The sequence below is a fragment of the Phaethon aethereus genome, assembly GCF_964289735.1.
Source record: "Phaethon aethereus genome assembly, chromosome: 3".
NCBI lineage: Eukaryota > Metazoa > Chordata > Aves > Phaethontiformes > Phaethontidae > Phaethon > Phaethon aethereus.
Genome location: NC_138576.1, coordinates 39,754,255 through 39,776,254, shown reverse-complemented (window position 1 = coordinate 39,776,254; position 22,000 = coordinate 39,754,255). Strand labels below are relative to the sequence as shown.

At 44.2% G+C, this 22,000-nt stretch overlaps 1 protein-coding gene across 1 annotated transcript in view; it reads left to right on the top strand.

The window, feature by feature from the left end:
• ME1 (malic enzyme 1) overlaps positions 1–22,000 on the top strand; it is a gene marked incomplete at its 3' end in the record, with an annotated part of 200,940 nt that overhangs the window by 145,289 nt on the left and 33,651 nt on the right. The window contains exon 7 of the mRNA XM_081998048.1: positions 13,750–13,859. Coding sequence (XP_081854174.1) covers positions 13,750–13,859 — 110 coding nt within the window. The remainder of the gene's footprint in view (positions 1–13,749; positions 13,860–22,000) is intronic.

Here is a 22,000-nt window from a genome sequence, read left to right as displayed (position 1 = left end):
AAGCCAAGCTATTGCTATTAGAGAAGTGTTTTCCAGAGCAAGAAAACAGTTAAGAATTCACTAGGACATTTGTTATGGGTGCACATTGAGGAGGAATGTCTCCCGTATTTTCATTTATTTTCTTAGTTTTGGTAGTCTAGGACTAGATCCATGATTTCAAGTGTTCCGGTTAAGATGGTTGATGCCCACTGGGTATCCCTCTTCGGTTTATTTGTACCACCTTTCAATATGAACATGTGTGTTAGTTATGTGTTTCTCCATTTCCCCAATTATCCCCTATGTATCCCTGCGTCAGGAGGAGTAGTAGCTGGAGAAATGTTGCCTGTTTTGGGCAAGCAGTAAGGTGTGGTCATGCTTGCAGCATTGTAGCCGCATACAATGTCTGCTTGCTCTATTGTTGGTGACACATTCAAATTAAAAGGATTTTAGGTTACATTTTAAATGTGTATGTCTTAAAATTTCAAATAGGAAGCTGAAATTCTCCTAAGGTATATGATGATCAAGCTTAGCTACTTAGATAAACAGTACACAGATTAACGACCTGGTTTCACACTATCACAGAATCACAGAATCACTAGGTTGGAAAGGACCTTTAAGATCATCAAGTCCAACCATTAATCCAGAACCACCATGTTCCCTAAACCATGTCCTGAAGTGCCACATCCAAACGTTTTTTGAACACTTCCAGGGATGGCGACTCCACCACCTCCCTGGGCAGCCTGTTCCAATGCCTGACCACCCTCTCAGTGAAGAAATTTTTCCTAATATCCAATCTAAACCTCCCCTGGCGCAACTTGAGGCCATTTCCTCTTGTCCTATCACTAGTTACTTGGGAGAAGAGACCAACACCCTCATCGCCACAACCCCCTTTCAGGTAGTTGTAGAGAGCGATAAGGTCTCCCCTCAGCCTCCTCTTCTCCAGACTAAACAACCCCAGTTCCCTCAGCCGCTCCTCATAAGACATGTGCTCCAGACCCCTCACCAGCTTCGTTGCCCTTCTCTGGACACGCTCCAGCACCTCAACATCCTTCTTGTAGTGAGGGGCCCAAAACTGAACACAGTATTCAAGGTGCGGCCTCACCAGTGCTGAGTACAGGGGCACAATCACTTCCCTACTCCTGCTGGCCACACTATTCCTGATACAGGCCAGGACGCTGTTGGCCTTCTTGGCCACCTGGGCACACTGCCGGCTCATGTTCAGCCGGCTGTCAACCAGCACCCCTAGGTCCCTTTCCGCCGGGCTGCTCTCCAGCCACTCCTCCCCAAGCCTGTAGCATTGCATGGGGTTGTTGTGGCCAAAGTGCAGGACCCTGCACTTGGCCTTATTAAACCTCATACAGTTGGCTTCTGCCCATCGATCCAGCCTGTCCAGATCCCTCTGCAGAGCCCTCCTACCCTCCAGCAGATCAACACTCCCACCCATCTTGGTGTCATCTGCAAACTTACTGAGGGAGTACTCAATTCCCTCATCCAGATCATCTATAAAGATATTGAACAAGACTGGTCCCAGAACCGAGCCCTGGGGAACACCACTCGTGACCGGCCGCCAGCCGGATTTAACGCCATTCACCACAACTCTCTGGGCTCGGCCATCCAGCCAGTTCCTCACCCAGCGAAGAGTAAACCCGTCTAAGCCTCGAGCCGCCAGTTTCTCCAGGAGAATGCTGTGGGAGACGCTGTCAAAGGCTTTACTAAAGTCCAGGTAGACAACGTCCACAGCCTTTCCCTCATCCACTAGACGGGTCACCTGGTCATAGAAGGAGATCAGGTTGGTCAAGCAGGACCTGCCTTTCATGAACCCATGCTGGCTGGGCCTGATCCTTTGGCTGTTCTGCAGATGCCCTGTGAGCACTCTCAAAACCAACCGCTCCATAATCTTCCCTGGAACAGAGGTCAGGCTGACAGGCCTGTAGTTCCCAGAATCCTCCTTCCGGCCTTTCTTGTAGACGGGTGTCACATTGGCAAGCCTATAATGATATGTAGTCTACTACTTTTAAAATATAGAGAAATATCTCTTACAGTGTTTCCTATCATGACAGTTCCTTGTTTGAGGATGTTTGCCTCCTAATCTTGTCCTCCCTGGAGCTGCTGGCACTCAGTTACAGGCCCTTTGCTTTTAGCATGCCCCCTATAACAGTCAACCATTTCAATGGTGTTTTTAAATCTGATTTTGTTTACAGCAGTTTGTGGTGGGTTGACCCTGGCTGGAGGCCAGGTGCCCACCACAGCTGCTCTATCACTCAGCTGGACAGGGTGGAGAAAATATAGTGAAAGGCTCGTGAGTTGAGAGAAGGACAGGGAGAGATCACTCAGCAATTACCGTCATGGGCAAAATCAGTGTAGGGTAATGAGAACTGAGAACAAACCTTAAAGAACCTTCCCCCCACCCCTCCCTTCTTCCTGGACTTAACTTTACTCCTGATTTTCTCTACCTCCTCCCCCCGAGCGGCGCAGGGGGACGGGGAATGGGGGTTGTGGTCAGTTCATCACACGCTGTCTCTGCTGCTCCTTCCTCCTCAGGGCAGGACTCCTCATACTCTGCCCTGCTCCAGCGTGGGGTCCCTCCCACGGGAGACTATCCTCCACGAACTTCTCCCACGTGAGTCCTTCCCACGGGCTGCAGTTCTTCACGCACTGCTCCAGCCTGGGTCCCCCCACGGATGCCGTCCTTCAGGAACAGACAGCTCCAGCCTGGGTCCCCCGCGGGGTCACAGCTACTGCCAGCAACCCTGCTCCAGCCGGGGCTCCTCTCCCCACGGGGCCACAGCTCCTGCCAGCAGCCGGCTCCAGCCTGGGCTGCCCACGGGGTCACGGCCTCCTTCGGGCATCCCCCTGCTCCGGCGTGGGGCCCTCCCCGGGTGCGGGTGGAGATCTGCTCCCCCGTGGAGCTCCATGGCTGCAGGGGCACAGCCGGCCTTGCCATGGGCTTCCCCAGGGGCTGCCGGGGAGTCTCTGCTCCGGCGCCTGGAGCAGCTCCTGCCCCTCCTGCTACTCTGACCTGGGGGCTGCAGGGCTGTTCTCTCACATGGTCTCACTCCTCTCTCCCCTGCAGTTGCTGTAACTTTTTTTTTTCCCCTGTTCTTAACTCCGTTCCCCCACAGGTGCTGCCACCGTTGCTGATGGGCTCAGCCTTGGCCAGCGGTGGGTCTGTCTTGGAGCCGGCTGGCGCTGGCTCTGTGGGACACACGGGAAGCTTCTGGCAGCTTCTCACAGAAGCCACCACTGGAGCACCCCCCTGCTACCAAAACCTTGCCACACAGACCCAGTTCACAAATCTGTTATTTGCTTCTGGACCTACCTGATCAGTCACTGTGTGTCATCTGAGGAAACTCAATGAAGTCAGTCTGTGCCGTATCTGTATAAAGTATTGATGATGGGTGTTAAGAATGTCACATTTTAGGAGAGCTGTATGATTTGTTTTCACTTTCCATAATGTTTGAAAGATAATATGAATTACAGCGCTGCAGTGGCTCACAGTAGCTGGAATTCAAGTGGTTTGGAAGGCACGACAGGATTTGATGGCTGCACGTGGGCAAGCAATGAAGTGCTTAGTTCCCTTCTCCTCCAGCAGTCATTTGTCTACCATACCCATCTATGAAGGGGTGCAGTTCCAAACAGAAAATCTGTGATGACAGTAGGGTATGAGGTGCAAACAGAGAGGACACGTTCTGCTTGCATGAGGGTTGGTTCAAACAGTTTCCCTTGATAGTGGAGAAGCCACAACCTAAAAGCGCCCGTCAGAGCGCGGTAGGGGTGGGCGGTTGTTGCAGAGTGAGATGGGAAGGAAAGTGCAGCTGAGCTGTTGGCTGTGAACATCATTTTAGGTTTTTGCTTGACTTTCTGCTGTAAGCTATTGTGATAGTAAGATGTGGAAGTCATAGAAGAATCGGTGGCTGTTTTGGTATGGTCACTGCTTCCAGAACCGTGTGGCACCTGTGTAGCCAATTCACTATTGCAAGGGGATTTTCTAGGATACCAGAGATTAACTGTTTTATAGTACCTCATCTGCTAGTGGTTTTGAAAGTGGGAATACTCCAAGCAGAGAAACATCGTGTCATTTCCTTGTTTATCATGGGTACCCAGTGATGGGGTTTGATTAGACTTTTTTGAGGACGTAGACCTCAAACTTCATGAATCTTATGAGGTACTACTGGTCATGGGCAGCACTGAAGTTACAGGTTTTTACCTGAGTGTCGTGTATGACAGTTGCAACGAATAAGAATGTTGCCTAGAAATTTTTCTGCTGTCATACCAAAATCTCAGAGACCTGGAATTAGACTGCCTGCATTTTTTCCATTTTAATTAAACAGCCATGATATCTTGCTCAGAGAATTAGTATGGGTAGTGTGCCCAGTACAGCATGAGTGTTTTCTACAGGGACACTGATTTAATATAATTCACAGGGAGTTTTGATCTGTGTCTACAAAAGCAATGGGTAAGAAAATTGAGAAAAATCAAATGCAGATGAGAAAATGGAATGTTATATATGGTAAAATAAAGAAACAGACATTGGCTTAATGACATCCAAGAAACACTTCTAACCGAGCTCCAGCATTCCAGAGTGTTAATCTCATTAGTTTTATAATATTACCCAACTGTCAGGTCCTGGACCCTTACGGAATCACAGAAATTCATGTCAGATACTGAATCAGGTTAGAAATTTAAATGAATTATTGAAAAATAGCTCCAGTTTCTTATTTGAACTCGGGTGTGATTTACTGTACTGAATTACTTACTCGCCAAATTCTCTTGACAGTTGCCTGTCATTATGCTGCTGAAGGAGTCCAGGTTTTTCCATAAAACCTGAAGATGTATTTATTTTCAGCAGGGATTACCATTCCTGCCAGTGGAATCCCAGTAGTTTTGGCTAATTGTAATATGGCTGTAAATATGTGATTTCCATGGAAATTAATTTAGTCACAGGAATTTTTGTCCCTTTTTTTTATATCGATGGCTTTGCTTAACATGATTGCCAAACACATGTATGGTTTAAAGAAAAACTTGGTTAACATTAGGGTAGATTATTTGTACTGAACTGCTCAGTATATGTACATATTGCTTTTGTGGATGAAGTAGGAGCTGCTTGACTGTCTGTCTTGGATTTGTTCTGTAAGCAGATAAAGAAATACCTCATTTAGCTCAAACAGGATGTGCACTATTGAGATCTTGCCCTGTTAGACCCTAGTGGTAACAATTTCATAGCAACACCTTAATGCAAAATTTTTTTAAAGTCTTAATCAGATGGTTCTTTAGTCTGTGCAAACTGCCATTAGGTTTATTTAAGTTTAAAGTACTTTAAAAAAAAAAAAAACTTTTCTTGTAATATTATTCCAGGGAGGAGTAATGTTTATGTGATATTTCCAGATCCAAATCTGTACAGTTTTAGTACTAACCCTGTATTTTAAACTTTTCATGTTTCAATTTTTTTTCCCCTTAGATTAACAGTATTCAAGTTATGGTGTTTTTTTTTCCTGTTGCCAGTGTGCTGTGAGCTTGAATTCACTCTTTACTCTTTTTTGTCTAGAAATGTCTGTGCTGTTTTGTGGGTTTTTTGTTTTGTTTGTTTTTGTTTTAAGAAAGTATTTGAAAATGCCGTATTGGGAATGTTAAGCAAGGAATCCAGAGACAGTACTATTATGAAATGCATCTAAGGACTGGAGGATGTGCATAGTAGTAATATTAATTTAATTTGTTATTAACTTTCATTTTAGAAGTAACCTTATTGGCACACCCAAGCAATTTTTTCTTGTTAGGTATTGTTTAATGTCTACTGCTGGGAGTCTGGAGTTTCCTTATTTAAAAAAAATTAAAAATACTCCTGTGTTCCTCTCTTCAATAATTTTTAGATGTATTTGAGATGCCTTATGCCTGTTGAAGTCAAAATAGGCACCTACCTATACTAGAAAAACACTGCTGTTTGCTCCCTGTTGGTAGTGCAGCCTTGGTATGTATTGGGTCCAAGGCAGCAAGATAGCACCGTAAATTGTTTCTGGAAATGTAGTGACTGGCATTAACTTTGCGACTGTTACCACAAGGTTCATCAAAAGTTACTTACCTGTGCTGTTGAACTGACTAGGTAGTTATAAGAGCTCAATGACAGAAATTGTTCAGCTGATGCAACTGCATACTATATTTTCAAAATATAATATATAGGGATTTCAAAATACTGTAGAAAATGTCAGTTTGAATTGTTTCATTAGCTATGTCGTGGTTTAGCCCCAGCCAGCAACTAAGCACCACGCAGCCGCTCGCTCACTCCCCCTCCCACAGTAGGGTGGGGGAGAGAATTAGGAAAAAAACCTTGTGGGTTGAGATAAACACGGTTTAATAGGACAGAAAGAAAGAAGGAAACAACAATGATAATACCAACAAAGGAATGTACAAGAACAAGTGATGCCCAATACAGCAATTGCTCACCACCCGGCGATCGACAGCCCGTCCCCGAGCAGCGATTTCCACCCCCCGGCCAACTCCAGTTTATGTACTGGGCATGACGTCGTATGGTAGGGAATATCTCTTTGGCCAGCCTGGGTCAGCTGTCCCGGCTGTGTCCCCTCCCAGCTCCCCGTGCACCCCCAACCTCCTTGCTAGCAGGCCAGCACGAGAAGCTGGACTGTCCTTGACTGCTCAGCAGCAACCCAAAACATCAGCACATTATCAACAGTTTCTCATCCCAAATCCAAAACACAGTCTCACACTGGCTTCTGTGAAGAAAACCAGCTCTATCCTGGCTGAAACCAGGACAGTATCCACCCCTTATTCCATACTGTTTACGTCATGCCCAGGTCCTGTACTTTCAATACATTCCAATTATTCAGTATTACTCTTCCTGTCTTTTAATATATACACACAGATATCACTTTCTTAGTCCATGGGCCATCACTTTAAAATGTCTATGTAGTTCATTCAATCCATGACTCTGGGCTTCATCCATCATAGCAGTCTCTCAGGGCAGGGGAGATGGTATGTGGTGTTGGATCGTTATCTGGCATGGTCCATGTCCATGATCTGCAGGTCGAAGATGTCGGTCTCGAGGGAATTGTTGGGCACAAGCTGCTGAAGCCAGTTCTGGTTCCATCACTGCTGCATGTTGCTTAGTTTCGGTGAAGCTCATTCTTTATCAGTCTGGGTGATTCTTACTGTAATACCATCGATATGGTAGATAGCAACCATAGTAGTAATGACATACTGTATTGTGTAACAATTAACATAATACAATTCAAATCATTGACTATTTTCACCCAAAATCAAGTCTCCTTGAGGTACACATCGGACTTCCCCATCCTTCCGCATTACCCACCAAGTGCACCCAGGTCCCTGGGCAAAGGCAATCCCACGAACGGGTTTGCCTTTGCCTGAGGCAGGAGTAACCCAGACTGTCTTCCCCAGCATATTCCTCACATGCACCACAGGGACTTTATCCCCTTCTACAGTACGTAAAAGTTTTGATTGGGCAGGGCCGGCTCTATTAGTAGATCCCCTAGTGTTGACTAACCAGGTGGCTTTTGCTAAATGTTTATCCCAATGTTTGAATGTCCCGTCACCCATTGCTCTCAGTGTAGTCTTTAACAGTCCGTTGTATCGTTCAATTTTTCCGGAAGCTGGTGCATGATAGGGGATGTGATACACCCACTCAATGCCGTGCTCTTTGGCCCAGGTGTCTATGAGGTTGTTTCGGAAATGAGTCCCATTGTCTGACTCAATTCTTTCGGGGGTGCCATGTCGCCATAAGACTTGCTTTTCAAGGCCCAGGATAGTGTTCCGGGCGGTGGCATGGGGCACAGGGTATGTTTCCAGCCATCCGGTGGTTGCTTCCACCATGGTAAGCACATAGCGTTTGCCTTGGCGAGTTTGTGGAAGTGTGATATAGTCAATCTGCCAGGCCTCCCCATATTTATATTTCAACCATCGTCCTTCATACCAGAGGGGCTTTAACCGCTTGGCTTGTTTGATCGCAGCACACGTTTCACATTCATGGATAACCTGTGCAATAGCGTCCATGGTCAGGTCCACCCCTCGATCCCGAGCCCATCTATATGTTGCATCTCTTCCCTGATGGCCTGAGGTGTCATGGGCCCACCGAGCTATAAATAATTCACCCTTATGTTGCCAGTCCAGATCCACCTGAGCCACTTCAATCTTAGCAGCCTGATCCACCTGATGGTTGTTTTGATGTTCTTCGGTGGCCCGACTCTTGAGTACGTGAGCATCTACATAGCGTACTTTTATGACCAGATTCTCTAGTCGGGCAGCAATACCACAATTCAGCAGCCCAGATGGGCTTGCCTCTACGTTGCCAGTTGCTCTGCTTCCATTGCTGTAGCCACCCCCATAGAGCATTTGTCACCATCCATGAGTCAGTATAAAGATAGAGTATTGGCCATTTTTCTCGTTCAGCAATATCTAAAGCCAGCTGGATGGCTTTCACCTCTGCAAACTGACTTGATTCACCTTGTCCTTCAGCAGCTTCTGCGACTCGTCATATAGGGCTCCATACAGCAGCTTTCCACCTTCGATGTTTGCCTACAATACGACAGGACCCATCAGTAAATAGGGCATATTGCCTTTCATTCTCTGGCAGTTCTTTATATGGTGGAGCCTCTTCAGCACGCGCCACCTCCTCTTCTGGTGATATTCCAAAATCTTTGCCTTCTGGCCAGTCCATGATCACTTCCAAGATTCCCGGGTGATTAAGGTTTCCTATTTGAGCCCGCTGTGTAATAAGCACGACCCACTTACTCCACGTAGCATCAGTCGCATGATGTGTAGAGGGGACCCTCCCTTTGAACATCCAGCCCAGCACTGGCAGTCGGGGTGCCAGGAGGAGCTGTGCTTCAGTACCAACCACTTCTGAGGCAGCTCGAACTCCTTCATACGCTGCCAGTATCTCCTTTTCAGTTGGAGTATAGCGGGACTCAGATCCCCTATATCCTCGACTCCAAAACCCTAGAGGTCGACCTCGAGTCTCTCCTGGTGCCTTCTGCCAGAGACTCCAGGTAGGGCCATTCTCCCCGGCTGCCGTGTAGAGCACATTTTTAACATCTTGTCCTGCTCGGACTGGCCCGAGGGCTACGGCATGAACTATCTCCTGCTTAATTTGCTCGAAGGCTTGTCGTTGTTCAGGGCCCCATTTAAAATCGTTCTTCTTCCGGGTCACTTGATAAAGAGGGCTTACAATCAGACTGTAATTTGGAATATGCATTCTCCAGAAACCCACAACGCCCAGAAATGCTTGTGTTTCTTTTTTGCTAGTTGGTGGAGACATAGCTGTTATTTTGTTGATCACATCTGTTGGGATCTGTCGACGTCCATCTTGCCATTTTATTCCTAAAAACTGGATCTCTTGTGCAGGTCCCTTGACTTTACTTTGCTTTATAGCAAAACCAGCTTTCAGAAGGACTTGAATTATTTTCTTCCCTTTCTCAAAAACTTCTTCTGCTGTGTTGCCCCATACGATGATGTCGTCAATGTATTGCAGATGCTCTGGAGCTTCACCCTGTTCCAGTGCAGTTTGTATCAGCCCATGGCAAATGGTAGGGCTGTGTTTCCACCCCTGGGGAAGTCGATTCCAGGTGTATTGGACACCCCTCCAGGTGAAAGCAAACTGTGGCCTGCACTCTGCCGCCAAAGGGATTGAGAAAAACGCGTTAGCAATATCAATGGTGGCGTACCACTTGGCTGCCTTTGACTCCAGTTCATATTGAAGTTCTAGCATGTCTAGGTCTAGCATGAAGTCTGGCACGGCAGCGCTCAGTGGTGGCGTGACTTCATTCAGGCCACGATAGTCTACTGTCAGTCTCCACTCTCCATTAGACCTTCGCACTGGCCATATGGGGCTGTTAAAGGGTGAGCGAGTCTTGCTGATCACTCCTTGGCTCTCCAGCCGACGAATCAGCTCATGGATGGGGATCAGGGAGTCTCTGTTGGTGCGATATTGCCGCCGGTGCACTGTTGTGGTAGTGATCGGCACCTGTTATTCTTTGACCCTGAGCAACCCCACCACAGAAGGGTCCTCTGAGAGACCAGGCAAGGTGGACAGCTGTTTAATTTCTTCGGTCTCCAAGGCAGCTATACCAAAAGCCCACCAAAAGTACCCTTTTGGGTCCTTGAAATACCCTCTCCTGAGATAGTCTATGCCCAGGATGCACGGAGCCTCTGGGCCAGTCACAATGGGGTGCTTCTGCCACTCATTCCCAGTTAGGCTCACTTCGGCCTCCAGCACAGTCAGCTGTTGGGATCCCCCTGTCACTCCGGAAATACAGATGGGTTCTGCCCCTATATGGCTTGATGGCATTAAGGTACATTGTGCACCAGTATCCACTAAAGCCTTATATTCCTGTGGGTCTGATGTGCCAGGCCATCTAATCCACACAGTCCAATAAACTCGGTTATCCCTCTCCTCCGCCTGGCTGGAGGCAGGGCCTCTCTAGTCCTGCTCATAGTACTCGTTACCCACTTCTTGTAAATAGGAATCAGAAGTCCCCTCAAGAGGATCAGAGGTGAGATCAGCTCTTCTATTCTTTCTGGGGAGCTGCCCACTGGAAAGTGGAGCGACGATTTTTCTGGAGGAACCTGAATGCCCTTTTGTAATTGTTTTCCCTTGCAGCTCGCGTACTCGTGCCTCTAGGGTCGAGGTAGGTTTTCCATCCCACCTCCTCATGTCCTTTCCGTAGTCACGCAATTGAAACCACAGGGTGGCTCGCGGTGTGTATCCTCTATATCCTCTCTCTTGAACAGAAGAGCGCTTACTCCTAATGGCTGAGACACTGGTCCGTATGGGTGGAGGGTAGGGCATATCCTCTTTGAATTGCCGGAACTCCTGGGACAGTTTCTCTACAGCAGAGACGCAGGCCCGTAGGGAGGAAGAGAGACTTTCTTCGTATTGCCGGAGTTGGCCAGCCAATTCATCCACCGTTGGTCTCTGTCCGTCCTTCCAGGCCATTACTGCTAATGAGTTGGCATATGATGATGGTGCACTCCGTACAAACTTCCGCCACATAGGTTGCGTGCAATTGACTTCATCTGGATCTTTGGATGATTGTCCATTGTCCAAGTCACCATAAATCACTTCCAGCACCGCTAGCTCCCTCAGGTACTGGATACCTTTCTCCATGGTGGTCCACTTGCCTGGGTGACATAGAACATCTTCCTTGAAGGGATACCTTTCCTTCACACCCGACAGGAGTCGTCTCCAGAGGCTGAGGACTTGTGCACCTTTTCCAATTGCTTTGTCAATGCCCCCTTCCCTAGAAAGGGATCCCAGCTGCTTGGCTTCCCTACCCTCTAATTCCAGGCTACTGGCCCCATTATCCCAGCATCGGAGCAGCCAGGTGACAATGTGCTCACCTGGACGACGGCTGAAATCCTTTCACATATCTCGCAGTTCACTCAGTGATAGAGATAGGGTGGTTACCGTCTCTTTTATGAGTTCTTCCTCTTCAAGCGATGACCTGCTCTCTTCCCTCTTCAGTCCTTGTGATGGCCCTGCTTCAGAGCACTCTGCCTCCTCACTCTCTTCCTCTAGCTCCTTCTTAGCAGAATCTTCCTCATCCCTTACTAAACGAGCTGACTTCCACTTCCAAGATTTCTTCTTTTGTACAGGGGCAACTGATACTGGGATGGGCTGGTTCTCTGGTTCAGCTGCAACAGTCTGAGTAGCTACAGTGCCTGTTGCAGGGGTTGGAGTAGTCACAGTGGCCGCCGCAGGGGTTTGAGTAGCTACGGTGCCTGTTGCAGGGGTTGGAGTAGTCACAGTGCCTGCCACATTGCCATCAGACCCAGAGACCCTCTCTCCCCTTTGCACAGTGTTAAATAGCACTCGGTAGGCATGGGCCAGGCCCCAGCACATGGCAATGATTTGTGTCTCCTTGGAGCTGCCAGGCTGACAGCATACTTCTTCCAAATATTCTGCTAGTTTATCAGGATTCTGCACTTGTTCGGGAGTGAAGCTCCAAAACACCGGAGGTGCCCACCGCCCCAGGCATTTGCCCATGCTGTTCCACACGCCCTGCCATTCATAACTATCCAGCCTTGGGGCAGATCTCCGGGTGATATTCTTAAATCGCTTGCCAACCTTAGACAAAACCGAAGCAATGTTCCCCAGAAGTAGCAATAGAGGTATTTTAACCAGCCAAGGGTGTTCAAAATACGGAAAAATTACTGTGATGAAGGAGGAAATGTTATGATAGAGGGTAGCAAAGGTACCATTCTGCATTTCCTCCATAGAAAGCCTTTCAGAGGCAGAAGTATAATTTGCTAATCGTCTCCACAAGACTGTAGCCAAAATACAGTAACGGCTTTAGTACAGAGTTCAGATGATACCACATTAAGCTCAAGGTCAGTGCTCTAAAAACAAAACTCGCAGGCGAGTACAGCAGCCCGCAGAGACCAACACCGATCCTTAACATGTACAACAAAGACGAGAGCATCATGCAAATCAAATAAACTGATATTGTGACCTGCAACTGTTACTATCTCAAGCCTCGGGCCCCACGTTGGGCGCCAAAAAGGACTGTCGTGGTTTAGCCCCAGCCGGCAACTAAGCACCACGCAGCCGCTCGCTCACTCCCCCTCCCACAGTAGGGTGGGGGAGAGAATTAGGAAAAAAACCTCGTGGGTTGAGATAAACACGGTTTAATAGGACAGAAAGAAAGAAGGAAACAACAATGATAATACCAACAAAGGAATGTACAAGAACAAGTGATGCCCAATACAGCAATTGCTCACCACCCGGCGATCGACAGCCCGTCCCCGAGCAGCGATTTCCGCCCCCCAGCCAACTCCAGTTTATGTACTGGGCATGACGTCGTATGGTAGGGAATATCTCTTTGGCCAGCCTGGGTCAGCTGTCCCGGCTGTGTCCCCTCCCAGCTCCCCGTGCACCCCCAACCTCCTTGCTAGCAGGCCAGCACGAGAAGCTGGACTGTCCTTGACTGCTCAGCAGCAACCCAAATCATCAGCACATTATCAACAGTTTCTCATCCCAAATCCAAAACACAGTGTCACACTGGCTTCTGTGAAGAAAACCAGCTCTATCCTGGCTGAAACCAGGACAGCTACAAGGATGATAAAACATTGAAATGGATGATAACATTGATTCTTAGCATACTGTTTAAGAAACATCTAGTATTCATATCAGAAAATCAGTTTTGACAATCCAGTGAAGCAGTAGGTGTAAGAAATGTAGATAACCTCATTTCTGCATGTACCCAAAGTTTTAGTGCATATTAGCCAAGCGTAACTCGACTCAAATTTGCAGCTATCACTTTCCTTCCTTACAGTATTCTCACATGTTTATTACATGTCTAGATTAACCATGTTTCTGATCAATACCTGTTTTATAATAAGAATGGTCGAGCATCACATTGTGAGTGATGTCATGCTGCTGACTTGCATGATGACAATATCCATGGTCTGAATATGTTACCTTTTTACTACCTTCCTTATGGGGCCAATTTTTTCTGCTCACTAGCTGATTGCTCAGCAAAGACTTCTGCTGAGACGTCTGCAGAGAGATGAAGGCCTTTTCCCCTGATCTTTTACCCTTAACTTAGAGCAACGCATTTTAGTAGTCCAATTATGCCTTCTAATTTATATGAAGGTAAAGATAGGGAATAGAATAGAAACTTATTAATAGATGTATAAATCATATTAAACTTGTATTCAAAATCTGACTGCAAATGTTAATAGCTTTCTAATATACAAGTATGTATTATTTTTAATGTAATGCACAATTTTTTGTCTTTCTAGGTATGGCATGAACTGCCTCATTCAATTTGAGGATTTTGCTAATGCTAATGCATTCCGCCTCCTGCATAAGTACCGTAACAAGTATTGCACTTTCAATGATGACATCCAAGGTAACAGACTCTTTTCTTGTCTTCACCCTTGTGATGCTCACAAGCCAGAAAAATAAGTCTTAACTGATGTACCAGAAGGGGAAAAAATGTATCAGCTTTCCTGTGATACTTGAAGGTGTTCAGTACAGGTCACATTTTGCCTTGGGTTTCCTCAGCATGGGTTTCTTCTGAGCTCTCTTTGCTCTTAACCTTTTCCTTCTCATTTATGCCTCATGCTTTATTTAGATGTTCACTCTTCAGGGTTTTTTTTTTAACAGTTTAATGTGTGAATGGCTTTTCCATATAAATTATTAACTTCAGATCTTTGGGCAAATGTCAAAGCTCGGGCCTGGACTGTACTTCCTTCAGTTTTTTTGTCCCTGCAGTGACAACTGCTCCACTGTTCCTTTATGCTTGTTTCCAGAGCTTGCTTGATAAATGTCAAACTGTATTTCAGTTCTTAAACTGACAACTCAGTTAAATATCTTTCTAATTTTCCTTGAAGTCTCAGGGCTGCATTCAATTTTAGAGGGAAATTATCCCCCTGACTCTACTTTCCCATCTGAATCATTTGTAGCAGCTGGCAAAAGGAAAAGACCTAGGAAGAGGAAGAGTCAGCAAGGGGGATTCCCCCAGTGCTCAATCTAGATGGACGTCTTGTCCCTTCCTTCCCGAGAAGAAAGGCACACAGGTCTGAAGTGATGGATCCTACTGCTTGGGTTGCCTTATTCCCTGTCAGGAAAAGAGTACTGGAAAATAACTGTCTCTAGGGCAGTAAGTGCACTGGCTCCCATCCTTGTGAGGAGACTCAAGTCAGACAAACTGCTGGAGAGAGGTACCCAAAAAGGGCCCTGGGCACCCAGCTGCCTCTTACCCCCTCATGTTTCCTTGGTAGATGGAGGATCCTCAGCAGGACAAAACAGGATCAAAAATGGGAGTTTAATTGTTTTAATTTCTAACAGTTTGCAGTGACACTTTAAGTCAAGTGCTAGGAGCTTGAGTTTTCCAGAAGTCATTCTTGAGCCATTCTTGGGACCCAGGTCTTATTTCAAGGACTCAATGCATGGAGCTGGATTCAAATAGCCCTTGTCTTTCTGATGTTAGGGACTTGGCTAGCCACATGAACTATGGTTCTGTTACAAGCCTGTCTAAGTTTTATTCCTGCATCTGAAACAGATTATGGAGGACAAAGTCCCAGATGGGAAATAAGCTAATTATAAAATGTCATTTCCCTTTGTAAGAAGCACGGTGATTCTTACCCTGTAGGGTCTGAGTGTAGTCATGGCTACAATAGTCCAATACAGCAGACCAAACAGCATCTGGGACTTTCCTTAGTTGTTTAGAGACCCAACTCCCACCGGGAATTCTCTTTCCTTACAAGATGAAGGTCCTCACCGCAAATCAAAAAGAGACTCAGCTAGAATGTAGTTTCAAAGAAATGAAAGGGAAGCTTTTCAGCAGAAGTGTACCAAATATGGGTAAGCTAAGCTGAGAAAGTCTTCTGTGTCTCTAGATGCATTTTAAAACCACTGCATTCTCTCTCATGCACCTTGGAAGGAGGTGTCTTCACGTTCAAAACTGTTGGAAGGTATCCGTTTGGCTTTTGGCTGAGCTGCTGTAGCAGCTATTCGTCTTCCTTAGAAGTGCAGCCACATGCAGTCTTTTAATTCATTCAGTTTCTGCAATCTAATTTGTGTTTGCTGGTCATCTGAGATTTTTATAAACAATGTCTGGGACTTCTGGGTGATCTCCATCCTTAATGCTTGTGTAGCTTCCAAGAGGTGAAAGCAGATGCATTTAGTCTGCTCTGATCACTGTTGTTTGTCATGAGATCCCCATAAATACCTTCAGTATCATTTTTGTAGGATGTCATCTTCCCCTATAATGTGGCAGTGCAATAACAACAGCCCAAATACAGATGCAGTGATCTTTTCTCCTCTTTCTATTCCAGCTTTATAAACCCTAAGGATCTTTCACCTGACAACTTTAATGAGGATAGATGGTGCTAACTTCTTTAGCAATCCTTAGAGATTTTCAGTTTGTAAATGGCATAATTTTTTCTAGGCTGCTTGAAAGAGTGGTCTTCTCTGTATGCAAGTTGTATTTTCTACCCCTTAGAGCCGTAAAGCTGACAAGTAGCATCAGGCCAATAAAAGCAAACAAACACAACATTGCATCTAATTTGCCATCACCTTCTGAGGATAGTGCTTACGTGATATTTAAACATAGTTACTTCTAGTCCAAATATTTGTCAAGCCAAACCTACTTTAATGATCAAAAGAAATGTTTAATGTGTTTCATGGAAGGGCTTGAAGCTTTTTTCACTGCCGTAGGGTATCCAGACAAAGGATTCCTATATAACTTAGTGATGCAACGAGGACCATTAAGCACCTCAGATCTAAAAAAACCACTAATATACGATCCTGACTACTGCCAGACACTGTAAAAGATAAAGAAAATATGACAAGCTGAATACTCATTTGCAAGTAGTAACTTGGACAAATGCAGTTGCCTCCTGTTAGCTCACAGCTATTTGCAGGGTGTCAGCACGCCCCTAACTGACGCCATTGCAGAACATTTGGAAAAATGTGTCTGCCAAAACACTGATCTTATAAAACCACTAAAGATTGGCCATTAAGGGGTCACCTATAGATATATTTAAGAATTTCTGGAAACAGTTTTGTCTCCATCCCTGCTACAGCACCATCACATCCTTTCCTTTGGAAAAAGCTTTGTAACTTTTTCTACGTCCCCTTTCTGTACTCAAGGAATTGGGAACAAGGGCAAACAGGATTCTGAGCAACTGCTATAAATCTGTATCGGAATAATAAAATTGCTCTTATTTTATCATTCTAGAAAGCATCTTGGTTTTTGGAGGGGTGGTGAATTTTTTCCCTCTGCGATTATGAGAATTTCTTCATATTTTCAAAATATTTTTTTACAAACACAATGGCAATAATGTTGCTTTAGGGAGAAAATATCCACCTTTTTTCTTGGATTCTTGTTTGGTTTTACTCTGACCACACATCAGTTTGCTCCTTCTTTTTTTTCTCTCTGAAACATATAGAATATGATTTTTGGAAATGAAAATCAGTGAAAGCCTTGGGTTCAAAACAAATACTTTTATTTAACTACTAGAGCACATTTTCCAAAATTGGGAATTTTTGATCATAATTTCCTATATGGGAGAAATATTAATTAATATTGTAACGTCATGCTTCACAACATTTACAAATACCTGAATTAGATCAGGTTGATAACTTTGCTCATCTCCAGTATCTTTAAGAAGGAGGATTCATAAGGATAGGGTGGAATTTTCTTTAAGATATGAATTGGGATGTGGTTCTCTTCACTCCCTGCCCGGGAACAGACCAATGCCAGAAGAAGAATTGGGGCTTGTGTTGCCAAACAGAGCTGTTCATAAGGATGGAGGATGTTCTCTGCTTGATCACCCATGGAAGGAGGCAGGGTTGGGATTCATGGTGTAGGAGGTTGAAAATCCCCTTGGAGAAACTAACCTGTTCTCTTCCCTGCTGTGGGGACATTGAACAAGTCTGTTAAGATCAGTTAAAGAAGAAGTCCTAGGTACAAGTCCAGGACTGCAGTGTCTGAAATCACGCTCGGGGGTGGGACCAGCTCGGGCCATACCTGCCTGCCCCTCATCGAACCCAGTTGGGGCAGAGCAAGCTGCTGTAGTGCTCCCTTTCCACACCCATATTGGTTTTGATGTGTCTGTTGAAAGAGTTTTTGCTACTTGAGCACAGTCAGTGGCTTAAGGCAAGTTTGCACGTCTTGGGAGCTGTGTATTTGTTTTTTTCTCTCAGCGCTTATCACATGGTAGCTTGTTGTAGTCATTGCTGTCATGGATAAATTTGAAATAGTGGCATAAATTTCTCTAGTCTTTCTGCTTCTGTGCAGGTGAATTATTTCAATTATTTCAATTGTTTTGATTTTTTCCTCACACTGTACTTTAAAATTGTATCAATTGACAATGACAAACTTCTGCAGTATCAGCCAATCTATGTAAAATAAGTGTTTCTCTATGCAGTATAATACTTTTTTTATTCTAGTGATATAGCTCTATTTCACTTTATGCCACCGTTATGGACACAGAGCCTGTATATTATGCCAACAAAAATATTTACACAGAGAGATTGCACTGGATTGGAATTAACTTCAGTATCCATCATGACCTTAGATGTCGTAAGTTTTTAACAGCTGTGCTGTTTAATTGCATCAAAATTTTATGAAAAGCAGCAGACCTAAAATAAAAATATAGAGCACATATAATTTAAGACTATTATTCCATCTTACATGTGTGGTTTGATTTAAAATATATACTAAGTGTTCAGCAGACTGCCATTTGAATAATTAGGAAAATTATACCTGGAAGTTACGTTATGATCATTTTAATGTTAAGTCAGTGCAGCTCTCAGAAATCAGAATTTCTTTGTCACAAAGCGTTCTCCTTTTTAATTCTTTTTAATGTGAAGATCAGAAATAATACATTTGGTACCCTGAAATTCCGGTTCTTAAAATCAAATTGTAAAGAAGGTTTGGAGTTTGTTTTTGTGCTTATGATGGGCATGGAGCTTCCAATTCATTCTCTGACCAAGGATTTGGAAAATGCAAAGTTGAATGACATTTAATAGCTCATATGTTGATATCATACTCTCAAATTCTGATATTATGTGCAAACTGTAGAAAATGTCTTTCATAATATGAGGTAACTTTTGCTTCCTTGTGAGACATTGGGATTTTAAAAATCATTAAAAACCTCATATTAAGCCATATAATGTAGAGTTACGTGAAGAGTATTTTTCTTCCAGTATATTCATAATATCACCTGTCTATTACATGGTGGAAAATTTACACTGAAATCAGTATGCTTTCAAGTATATCCCCCACTGTAGCTTTTCTATACTTTTCCATGCATATATACCAGTATGTGTATACACAAGCATTTGTATATACAAGTATTCTTCTGTTTGATTTTTTCCTCATAGAATTATAGAATAGTTTGGGTTGGAAGGGTCCGTCCTTTGAAGGTTATCTAGTCCAACCCCCCTGCAGTGAGCAGGGACATCTTCAACTAGATCAGGTTGCTCAGAACCCCGTCCAACCTGACCTTGAACGTTTCCAGGGATGGGGCATCTACCACCTCTCTGGGCAAAAAAAAATCCATTTTTATCATGTTCCTGGGTGACCAGCTCCAGGTGGCCCTGCTTGAGCAGGGGGGTTGCACCAGATGACCTCCTCATCCTCAGCCACTCCGTGCTTCTGGGACTCTGTGTCCCTTTTCAAATACACCAAACGGTTGCTCTTTTAAAAAGGCTCCATTTCTCCTTCACTAGAGCTGTTCCCCCTCTTCACGATGCCTGCCTGCTGCAGCTGCAAAGCGGGGCAGGGCGCATATGGAGCTTTGAAAAGACAGTTCATGTCAAGGAGAAGGAGCTCCTGTCTCTTAAAAGAGGGTCTTTCTGAACTACCCACAGCCATAGCACTTGCATCACTAGCAACTGAGATTACAATTTAAGATAGGATCTTTACTCGCACCTTTTTTCCCAGGAACTGTAGGAGAGGGATTATTTCTTTCCTGGCACTCTGTGCAGTGTTATTTGGAAGACTGGCCGTGTTAACATGTGATTTCTATTATGCTGTGTATTGAGAAATACGAATTTTACTTTTACCACTTCCTAATCTTTTGGTCCAGAATGAATAGCTCAGATTTTAGGATGTGCTGCAGAAATTCCTCCCCTCTTCTTGTTTGCTAACTTTCTAAGATGACGTAGGGAAAATGACGTCAATGAACTGCTAATACTTGATTACAAGTTTTATTTTTTGAAACTTCAGATAATGAACAAGTACTTCAGTGCCATAAGCCATTTCTTGCTAGTTTAAATTAAACTACATCCAATAAAAATGAAATTCTCATTCCTCATGTTTTGGGGCTTTCTTCATCCCTTTTTTCTTTTAATTGTTGCATCTGCTGAAAGAAGACTTTGTGCTCCAAAGCATTTATAATGTGCCAACCCCAAAAGACCATGGTCTCTAGGATTTCCTTCGACATATTCATGCTCAGTCATACTCTTTACAGAAACAAGTAAGGCTAAAGAATCTTGGACAGAAAACAAAGACTTGATAAATACTGCACTTCGAAATTTCACATCGACAATATTTTTTCGAGATATGATTCACCTTCCTAGAAAACTATTACAGAGTGTTTGCTTTCACAGCAACTGACACTGCTTTGGAAAAATATCCACCATTGTTAAACTTGTTGTGGTTATTCTAGCAATTTGGGGAAAATAGAATTGGTTTTCAAAATCGTATCAGTGAACAGTATCTATCTTTTTCTGCACAGAAGGGATTTAGCCAGTGCTCTCTGGGAGAGGGAGGCGAAGCCATTTCTCTCCTTCCTATAGTGATGACAGTCAGAAAAGCAGCGAAATTCGGTTTCTGCTTCGTAATGTCCACGAGAAGTGGTCAGGCTTCGGCAGATGGATGTGAATTGCATTTTGATTCAGTGTTCAGGGTGAAATGTAAGGTCATGCCGTTAGTCAGAACAGTTCCGGTCAAACAGATCTGCTATTCACGCTGACGGTGCCCCCCTTTCAGTAGGATGGAATAAAGGAAGCTGCTGATGAGGAGTGATGACAGCCACTGCCAGCAGCAGTGATAGTGGGCCCGGTAATCTAGTAAACTGGGTTATTATGCTTTTTAGAGTCAAATGGCTGAATAAAACCAATGTGGAGTACTTTTGAAATACCATTTTTAGAGTAGTTCTTCTGTGTAAATCGTGATTTGTAAGAAATGCGATATTTAAGCCTTTATATATTGCTATTGTAAGCTCCGTTCTGAATCACCCTCACAGGTAATGATAATTCACATCCCGTGTAAATTATCAATGCAAAATATTATTGATATTCAATGAAGTATTTTATTAATGTGTCATATGTCTTTTCTTTTTCCTTAAAAAAGAAGATGGTATTGTAATAGAGTTTCTAAAAGTATCCCAACTGGTAATACTTAATTGTAGTCCATTTTTCTGGCTAACAAACTTAGCAACAGTACATCAGCCATGAAGATAAGCAGGATCCCAGCGTTCCCATTCATTATAAATTGACAGTGTTTCATTTTGTCTCTGTCACCAAAGTGGCTTGAAGAACTGCTTTCCCAGCTCTCTGAGAAGTCCTCTGACGAGGGCCAAGTGCTGCGGTGGCCACGACTTCTGTCTTCAAGGGCTGGAAACAGGACCTTACAGTGCTCCAGCTCAGATTTCGTTTTCAGGAGACCAGATCGATGGTCTTAGAAATAAGCCATGTTATGTAGGCTTCCTCCTCCCCTCAAGCACAGCTGTGTGATATAAAATAGAAGAAAGAATTTGGCATCCAATGAGAGGATGGGATTTTTTTATTGCCGGTTATGAGGATTGTTTGGTAGAATACCAAGGGAAACTGAGAGCGTGGTCTGACTTCTGTCTTTTGCCATTTTTGGTCTTTGCCAATTTGGCACTCGTCAGAGGAAGACTTAATTTCATCTGGGAAAGAAACAAGCTAGCCCTTGGATACTGTGGGGCGGAAGTGTCGCAGCCCAATGGTTGTTCCCAAAGCCGTGCCTCAGAGGAACCATTTTTTAGATTTTTTTTTTATTTAGAAATGAGGGAGAAGAGAGTAAATGATCTCAGCTCTTAGAACAAGTCATAAAAATGACTAAATAACTAAAAATGACAAATTTGTATGGTCTAAACATTAAGTGGGCTGAGAACAAGGTGTCCTGTATTTGTGATGATTGAAGGGAAAAGTCATAATCAAAAGCACGTAACAAACTTTTTAGTTCTAAAGATACATGTTTTTGAACTGTTCAGGTGGGTTTACTTCAAAAAGTGACTTTCTAAGGGCCTTTCTAACTTTAAAATGTGCTCTTAAATTTTACTAAGGGTTACTTTTTGGTTTTCTTTTTGAAAGAAAATTAAAAAAAGAAAAAAGAAAGAAAAACCATTCATGAAACACAGATGATCCCACCTATGAACCACAGATTCAAAGCCAGCCTTCAACACCCAAATGATGTCTTTTAAGGAGAGGTTTACCCAGTACCAGGCTTCTTGCTACTTCTGCTCTTTTAGTTCCTTAGCTACATGTATTTGAAACTTAATGGTCTGT